At 41.5% G+C, this 9,469-nt stretch overlaps 1 protein-coding gene across 3 annotated transcripts; it reads right to left on the reverse strand.

Moving 5' to 3' along the window:
• Positions 1–1,300: 1,300 nt before the first annotated feature.
• LOC119738771 (major facilitator superfamily domain-containing protein 3-like) lies at positions 1,301–9,426 on the reverse strand. 3 transcript variants are annotated; one of them, XM_038213725.1, is made up of 6 exons: positions 9,262–9,426; positions 6,493–6,619; positions 5,264–5,927; positions 3,989–4,142; positions 3,207–3,319; positions 1,301–2,231 (listed from the first exon to the last, which is right to left on the reverse strand). In XM_038213725.1, exons 2-6 carry the CDS (start codon positions 6,574–6,576, stop codon positions 1,945–1,947), a joined length of 1,302 nt encoding a protein of 433 aa, XP_038069653.1. In that variant the 5' UTR covers positions 6,577–6,619; positions 9,262–9,426; the 3' UTR covers positions 1,301–1,944. The 3 variants fall into 3 exon arrangements, with proteins under 3 accessions (XP_038069653.1, XP_038069652.1, XP_038069654.1); XM_038213724.1 differs by having other exon boundaries at positions 9,157–9,426; XM_038213726.1 differs by lacking the exon at positions 9,262–9,426 and adding an exon at positions 8,460–8,490.
• Positions 9,427–9,469: the final 43 nt, after the last annotated feature.

Here is a 9,469-nt window from a genome sequence, read left to right on the forward strand (position 1 = left end):
GCAGCATTGTGAAGGAAGCTTGTCTATGACAGAGCCAGTTAACCATGATATCTGATTAATAATTCAGAGAAATGATCCAAAACTCCTAGTCTGTAATCTCCTTGACCATTACTAGAATGATGGATGTATAGGATTTGAAAAATACATTTTCAGGTTATTCAATGAGCTCTTAAAAGCTCCGTCACACACATTACATAATGCTGGAATTGCCCTACAGCAACTCCGAGCATGGATTGTTCTAAAGGAATTTGCAATACAGCACACCACTTAGCATTTACTTCAATACCGCATTGGACTTCCTTTCAATTAAATCATATTTCCAATTGCCAATGTAAAGAATCAATAAACTGGTAAAAACAATTTGAGAACATTTTCATGAGTCAGTAGTAGTTTTGTGTCCAATTTAATCTCTTAGTGTTGAAGCTCATAGTGTTGGCGCTAATTGAAATGTGTCTGTATGTCAAAGTCTTTATTTTCTTTCATTGGCAAAAAAGCCATCAATTTGAAAGCTGTTTGCACTTGCAATGCATGGCTGGGATGAAAAAAGACAGCCGACGGGTGTCTACCTTCGCATTCAGCTTTTGCAGATAAATCATCCAAACTCTCATCACCAGAAAAGCAACAAAATGGGTCAAATTCATTCAGTTCCCCATTGGTGGATCCCCATTGATAAAATGGGGAACCTCCGATCATAGTGCTGGATAGCTAGGTAGGGCACTGGAATGGCAATCCGGGGGTCACAGGTTCAAACCCTGCTCCAGTCAAATTTATAATTTATTTGACTAGATATTTTTTTCGAGAAATCCAAAATTTCATTTATTTTCTACCCTGTACTTAACTGTAATTGCCAAATTGTCACTATAGGTGCTAAAACCGACAAATGCAAAAGCCTCTGACAAACTGATGGCAGATTTGTTAACACAAGTGTATAGGATGTATTGCATCAGTTGCGTAAAGGTTTTATTTGTGCAACACTAGTAAGTTTAAACCAGAGGAATTACCATGAAACAAAACTACAAAAACCATGAAATTAAGTTTGTGCAAGTATTACTTACAAAAACGCTTAAACACTTCGTCTTTTCCCAAGAACCCTGACTTACCACCTAAAAAAGTCGGTGACATCCCCTTCCCCACCCCCTCTTAAGTGTGTTAAGGCATGCAACTTTTCCTCGGATCCGCTGATTTCCTTGTTTTTTACTTCTCATGAATGCCATTACAAGTTGAAAAACACTGTACAAAGTCTTGTGTGGTTTGGAATTTCCTCGTTTTTTTTCTAGATTCCCAGTTGCATGCCTGAACCCAATAAAATGATAAAATCTTTGTGCCAAAAAAATAGGCATACAACTTTTTAATACCACCTGCACTTTGCTCTAAATTCCACAGATTGAAAAGTACAGCCCACTGTTATAACTTACATGAAAGGCCTGAGTTACTACATTAGATGATATGTTTTAAACACACTCGATATATTTTCAGAAACTGTTTGTAGTAATACACCCACTTATACTGGAATCTTGGTACCAGTACATCTTTCTACAAAAATGTAAATAGAAGAGATGAGAAAACCCTCTTGTGCATGAAAAGTATGTAACAAAACAAAATGGTTAACGGTTTTCAAAAGCACTTTCCCAAGGATTTACCAGCTTGTATGAGCTTTAAGTGCTGGAAAAACAAACTGTTGAATGAAAAAAATTGTATCCATTAAAATACTTCTCTACAGAAATAATGGTATTAAAACTAAATATCTTCTCCAAAAAAAAAATATAAATTGAATAAATAAAACTGTCTTTGAACCCTTATTATTGAGAGGTACAACAATTGACAATAGTACACAAATAAATATTTCATTTTAAAGGCAAATTGCTCATTTTGCAAAAAGGCAAGTATACACACACATTGCTTTGACAAACGGATCCTTTCCAAATAAGATACACGCATCAGTTTTCATAAAGGCTTACTTTTAGACCCTGGTCTAAACATTGCAAGAATACCGACAGACAGAACAACAAACAGACAGAACATCGAGCTGTATCCGAGCAGGTCCACAAACCAGCCGGCCACAGACATGAAAGTCAGCTTGCCCATCACTTCTAAGGTCACCAGGGCCGTGTAGTGGGTTGCCTGGATGCGCAGCGGTGCATGCTGGGAGCACTGCATCATCAATGTGAAGGTACACGTGGTGATGGCGCCCCCTATCAGTTGTAAAAAGCACATGGCCAGTGCACAGAGACCTGGGGAAGGTAAAACAAATGTCGTGATTGCTTCCATGTTAAAACGGACAGTTTTGATTGCCAAAGCCTTTTTGGAAGGGCGACGACACATGAAAGTCCATCCTTTTAGGGATTTTGGATGAGAAATGATTTTTGTGCAACTTCTGAATTTACAGTCTTTACTGATATCCCATTTAAAATATTAGGATAAATAATTTCATCAACCCTAATCGCCCTGAATCCTTCAAAATCCTCTTTGCCAACGTGGAGGAATTTGGAGGATTGAGGTTACATGGCAAAAGTGCGTTACTGATTTCGTAGGATGCACTTTGTCAAGGTCTTGGGCCGGACCTTGGGTTGTTTTTGCTCAGCCATGCATAAATATAGGCCTGGATTGTGCTTGAAATCCTCCGCACTACTCCAGGATATCACTGGCCAAGCCTCAACATATTGACAGTCACTGCCGCAGGATTCTGCAGGATTCAGGCAGTGGTCACCCCTCCACGGACCATATTCAAGAAATGGAGGAATTAGCAGGATTGAGGTTATATGCTATTTTTCCATGAGGCCAATTAGAGGATTTTGCAGGATTGAGGCTACATCCTAGCAAAAAGGCCTAGGGAGTTAGGGTTATCCCTTTAGCAATTGTATTACATTGTATTTACTCCTCCATGAATCAATTAAACCGTTATAAGAGTGCTGGAGTGGTCATACAATTCCCCCACACCCTCTATAACTTTGCAGGCATGCAACTGGGAAATCACAAAAAAAGAGGAAATTCAAATTTTTCCCAGACTTTGTACAGTGTTTTTCTATTTTCAATGGCACACATGGGAAGTAAAAAAGAGGAAATCAGCTGATCCGAGGAAAAGTTGCATGCCGGTATAAGCCTACCTTGCATATGAAAGGATATGAGACAGGTTTAAGCCAAAACCAACATTTCGAGGACAGGAGTTGGATTATCATAAAATTAATTTCTCCTAGCTTTACACTCACCATAGAGAGGAACACTTGTGTCCGAGAAATTGCCAGCTATTACTGCTGTCTGAAGCACTAAGGGAACTAGTCGCAGCTTCATCAGATATGGGAGGAGGTAGGCAGGCGTTAGTCTGCAAAGAAAAAGATGATGTTCACGTTATTTCACGTCCAAATTGCACTGAAAAAAATGTGGAAACTGCGTCTATTACAAAGATCAAGACCCAAAAACTGGATTTCTCCTCAATTTTATTCTGTGATTTAAAAATCGCAATCCTTACCCAAACGTTCTATTTGGGGCACCGCCACAAAAGATTTCAAAATTTCATTTCAATTTCAACTGATTGATAGATGCCTCCCCACGACCCGTCTTCAACCTGTTGTCCCCGCACCACGTCACAGAACGTAAGAAATTTCACACTCTGACTGTTCTCTGACTATATCTGATGAATGAGATATTAAAAGGGAATGTACAACACTTGCTTTTGCTGCAAATTAATTTTCAGAAATACATGGATTTGGAGGATTAGTACATTGTACGTTATGGCAAATATTGTTAAACTGACTTGTTTCTCTGTTTGGGCTTGTAGATGCTGGAAAAACCAAGAAAACCAACCATGATATTGTAGTCTGGCTCCCTGACCCCAATTAAGATGAAACGGAGCAACCTACTCGATTTTCCAGGATGCTTTAAACTGTCATTCCCTAACAAGCCAGAAAGGCATTTCGTTATAATTTGATCGTTTCATTCTTTGATGTTTGCAAATGTTGCATCTTCCCTTTAAGGCAGTTTCAAACTATACCTTAGCTTTGAGTTGGACAGCATCCAGCCGCCTGCCAACGACCCTGTAATGGATAACCCTTGACTTATGACCCCAGTCAGGAACCCCACCTCGCTGACTGGTATTCCATGGTCTACCAGGTAGAGGGGAAACATGCCCACGGCACCTTGCTCACCTGCGATAATATGGAATTATGGCCAGGCTGTTAAAAACCACCAAACAATAATAAGGGAAGAAATGTGTCTTGGCTGGTTTTAAACAAGTACGTTTAAAACTAGCTAGGGCCTGGATGCGGATGATTGTCCAAGCTGATCGAAGGCCATTATTGGTAACCAGGCCCCTAGCCGGGTTTAAACGGTCAACAAATCAAAAATTATACATTTCCAATGATTTTGTTCAACAATTTTACTTCATGTATTGTGAAACACCCCTCTAGCTATGTTTATGGTATGTGCCTCACGCGAGTAATACTAAAAATCTCCTTATGGGGAGATTGGCGCGCGTGTGGCGTGTACTATGGGAAGTGACGCAGAATGCAGCAGTGCCAGTGTAGCATTGTGAATTTAGGACTCTGTAAAAATACGGACCCATTGGTAGTACTGCGCATGCCCAAGTGAAGATAATTAGGAGAGTGGTCAACCACTACAAGGGTAAAAGGGACCAGATTTCATAAGAGCCCGAATTTCATGCGACACCAGAAAAAGTGTTTAAAACCAGTTGGTGTTCTATCAACCTTTTAAAACCACCCACGCAACAGGCTCACGACCAATAGGGATGGGTAAACTGTCTTAGGTTTTTAGGAATTAAAAATTAAACATTGCTGTATACATAAACTATTTACTATTACCGGGAGCAGAAAAGAGTTTACGTTTCGGCAACTGAGAAATGTCTTTTGCCAAAGGCCTCTGTGCTTTGCAACTGGAACCTCAAGCAAGTAGGCACCACTGGATTGTAGTTGGCAATCATGCTTAAAGGGTGACATGAGTTGTACCCAAAACCACATTGCCTTTTGAGAAAGATTCTGCTAGGTAGAAAATATCAAGCTTCTGCTCGAAGAAGTTTCTTTGCTTGCTGTATAGTAATTGAAAACTGCCCCATTTCAGAACACAGCTGATTAACATAAAATAACATTGAGTACTGGAAACAACAGGTAAAATCTTTGAGGACCATTTGAGGGGACGGGGGCTGTTTTTATTTGTTAAGCCAAATCCCCAATCAATGAAATGCTGATTGGCCACTGAAACTTAGCCCTATGCATTATTCATGCATGTTCACTTTTCAATGCCCAAATCTTACCAAGTTTATAGAAGAGTGCAAACATCATCATCCACTTTGTGTGAGGGGTATTAACGATATCCCTCACAAGCGAGGAGATCGACTGTAACTTGGAATCGCTCTGTTGCAAAGGTCCCATGCCATTGTCGCGATGGACACTGTTCCCGTTTGCAGCGCAGCATCCCTTGTCAATTTTATTGCACTGTTTGAGTACCCCTAGCTGCATCACCGTGACGAGTGTCACGGCGTAGAGTGCAGCAAGGAGAACGAACAGTCCGCTCCACTCCGTGTAGGCGATGAGCCAGATCAGCACCCCTCCACCTACAATGGACCCAACCTTGTAGCCGACCACCTGAACGGTGTTGCCGGCTCCCAGTTCCGACTCGCCGAGGATCTGCATGGCTATAGCATCCACGGCAATATCTTGCGTCGACGCGGACAGGTTCAAAAAGAAAATGGCGGTGCACAGTAACGCCGTCTGGTCTGGCGAGATGCAGGAGGTGAGGGCGCAGACGGTCGCCATGGCCACCAGGCTACAGATCAAGTTGGTCCGTTGAGAGGCATGGCGTTCCAGGAGCGGGGCCCAGATGACCTTCAGCATCCAGGGAAGGAGCAGGATCTTGAAGAGACCAAGGTTGGTGAGAGACGTGCCCCGCGACCGCAGGAAGAGTGGCAGGAAACGAGCCTGTCGTGAGAACAATGTTATCTCTTGTTAACCCTAACCCACCTCACTCCTCCAAAATCATCCTGGCGGTTTTGGAGGATTCTAGAGGATTGAGGATGAATGGTGATTGAATCAAATGAGGATTCTGGAGGATTGAGGATGAATGGTGATTGAAGCACATGAGGATTTTGGAGGATTGAGGATGAATGGTGAATGAAGCACAAGAGGATTTTGGAGGATTGAGGATGAATGCATTTTGAGGCAGGACTGTCTGATGATTTTGAAGGATTTGGCGTTGGTTATCCTTCATTTAAACACGAGTGCAAAGTTTTGGGATGAGCAGGATTTTGGAGGATTGAGGATGAATGCATTTTGAGGCAGGACTGTCTGACAATTTTGAAAAATTTAGGCGGAGTTGAAACATTTTGGAGGATTTTGGAGGATTGAGGATGGTTGTAAGCAACAAGGGCCTCGGGGGTTAGGGTTAATGCTGGCAGAAAGAGAAGTGTCTGTCTAAAATAAATAAAACTGTGACATTGAGGAAGAAGGATACTCTGCCAATTGAAAGTTGGGAATGATAACTTACCTGAAAGCCATACGGAATTCCTTGCACAAAGTACAGCAGAAGAAGACACAGTAGCTTGCTCCTGACAGTATCACTACCAGCCATCTTCAGTTTGTTTTTGTCACAGCTTCATGATGATCTAGACCTCCTGTACATGAAAAAACAAGGATGTTAAAGCAGACCTTGAAGTGCTTGTACACTATCGGACAACAAGTGGCCTTGTTTTTGTTGCGGTATATGTGCCAACAGACAATATTTGCAAAAAAAAACAAAGTAACAAGTCAATCTGCCGGTTTTGTTGCATGATGATGATTTTAGAGGATTGAGGATGAATGGCAAAAATGTATCGCGCCTTTTTTGTGTGGAGGATGCCTTATGTCAAGCCAGTAGGCCATGTCCTGCATTGGTTATGTTCAGCCATGCATGAATCAGCCCTGTGTTTTTCTTGTATTTCATCCGCACTACTTCTAAACGCCATTCACATTACCTCTAAGGACCATAGCAGTAATTGGCAGAAGATTTTGGAGGATTGAGGCTGAATCCAATTTGGTGGCAATTGGAGGATTTTGCAGGATTGATTGAGGTTGCATCCTAGCCAGAGCCAAGGGGGGGGGGGGTGGGGGGTTAGGGTTTGGGGCGTGTGACAGCCCCCATACCCCTCCTCTAGCGATGCCTGTGGGGTGAGGGGGGAGAAGAGCCTCCACTGAGGCTCTGAATGCAAATTGAGAGAAATTATGGGGGGGGGGGGGGGCGAGGGTGTTGTCTGGAGGAGAAAATACATGTACTCCATATACAGCACAAAGGCTCCATGCATTGTGCAGGGGTCTATCAAGACTATTGAGTATAATGTAATTCTCCGTACAAATTAGACACTATTTTGAGTTGCCAGGCCCAGATAAGTGTTCCGTAGGCCCAAGGCATACCAGTGTTCTGTAGTCCCTACTCCGCCCTAGGCACCGACAATAATCATTTGGGAGACTATTGAGACATTTTCAATTGTTTACGTCACGTTTAAGCTAAAACATGCATGTGGTGTGGAGCTGCCACCAACGTCTCAAAAGTCTCCAATTTCATGTGATGCTGAGCTGTACTACCACTTGAGCAAGCCAGGCCAAACTGGTTGCTCTAAAACTTAGCCTGTTGGCACATAGCCCCATAAATGTGGCCAATTTACTGGACTACCTCCGTAAATAAAGGCCACACTTCCACCATGTACAAAAACATGTCGAATTTTGTCAAATTTTGATTTTCACATTTAGGCTTAGTTTGTAGGGGTTTTTTTGCTTTAGAAGCATACTCACCCTCTTTATCACTATAATCACTAAATTATAGGCTAATCAGAAAGTGCTGCCTTTTTCAGATGAATTTTCATGAAATTTCATTTTCGTGAAATTCCATGTTGAAAATTTGATACGCAAACGTGTTGCAAACGAATCTGGAAATTTCACGAAAAATAGACATCTGAAAAAGGCAGCACTTTCTGATTAGCTAAAGAGGATGAGTATGCTTCTAAAGCAAAAAAAACCCTAAAAACTAAGCCTAAATGTGAAAATCAAAATTTGACAAAGTTCGACATGTTTTTGTACACGGTGGAATTGTGGCCTTTATTTACAATTACAGAGGTATCGGTAGTCCAGTAAATTGGCCACATTTATGGGGCTAGTTGGCACACTGTTGTATTTTCAAACGGCCTCCAATTTTTCGTAGGCCTCAAAATGACCATATGCCCAAGGCACATTGCCTATTGGATAATCTGGGCCTGCGAAGCGCCCACCTATCATTGTTGCCTATTTTGGTAGTAGTAGGATGGGTAATCCTTACTTTTAGGACACCTCTATTTTTTACAAGTTCTGTTCAAAACTGACTTTTGCAGATAACTGTCCAGTACCAAAGTGACTTTTGCAGGCTAAAGCAGTCTTTTTTCTTCATATAAACTCATGATAGTTGTAGTTTTGAAAGCACTTTAGAAGAAAATGTGACTTTCCTACCTTTTTTCGCAGTCAGACGTGCATGTTGTAGTTCTCACACGCGTGAAAGCCCTACATAATGAAAGCCCGATGCTGATTGGCTGCTAAAAAAATTAATTAGTCTGGTTCCCAGTCCAAAAGATTCTGACTACTCCTGAATCTTTTGGTCTGGGAACCAGACTAAAAATAAATAAGTTAGTCTGGTTCTCAGACCAAAAGATTCTGACTATTCCTGAATCTTTTGGTCTGGGAACCAGACTAAAAATAAATAAGATGTTTTTTTTATCAGCCAATCAGCATCAAGCTTGCATCGCATCAAGCTTTCACGTTTGCCATCTTGGTCATGTTGGTTTTTGAGTCTGTTTTCTGGTTGTCATCGTCGTCTTTTACCCCTGAATTTCCCTCATAAATCAAAGCCCTGCCCTCTTTCCACAAAATTAAACCTGCTGATATTCAAGGTGTCATTGCCAATTGTTCAGACATGTCAGATGTGCCAAGAAGTATCAGAATGTCAATTTTGAGTGTCATTTACTGATTTAGTCAACTGTTTTGGTGACTCTTTCCTTTCCTATATAGGAATGGGGTTCTAAAAAAAAAGTAAGGATTACCGTAGGATGCACTTTGTCATTAGAAACACACAATGTAAAAGAATATAAAAGTCAGGTTTAGGTTTTTCAAAAGATTAAGAATATTTCCTCATTCTCCATGCTCAAATTACCATTTCAAAGAGGGCCCTCCAGGCTCCTACATTTCTAGTTCATGAACTAAAATAACACTACAAATTTACGTAGCCATCTAAGACTAAACTCAGTCTGGTCCTGACCTCCATGGAGAGCGTTCTTGATCTTCCTTCAGTCATGTCAATACAAAAACAAGAATGTAGAGCTTTCCTTTCCTTTCATATTAGTTTCATTCATTTTCCAACAAAATTCTCCAATCAAACAGGTTGGGGCGCCCTCTTCGCGACGGCGCCACGTGGCCGGCCTGTTGACTGAAGCAGCCTAGCCGAGGGACTGGAACCTAGTTTAGTC

Source organism: Patiria miniata, unplaced genomic scaffold (genome assembly GCF_015706575.1).
Source record: "Patiria miniata isolate m_02_andy unplaced genomic scaffold, ASM1570657v1 HiC_scaffold_3, whole genome shotgun sequence".
NCBI classification, from domain to species: domain Eukaryota; kingdom Metazoa; phylum Echinodermata; class Asteroidea; order Valvatida; family Asterinidae; genus Patiria; species Patiria miniata.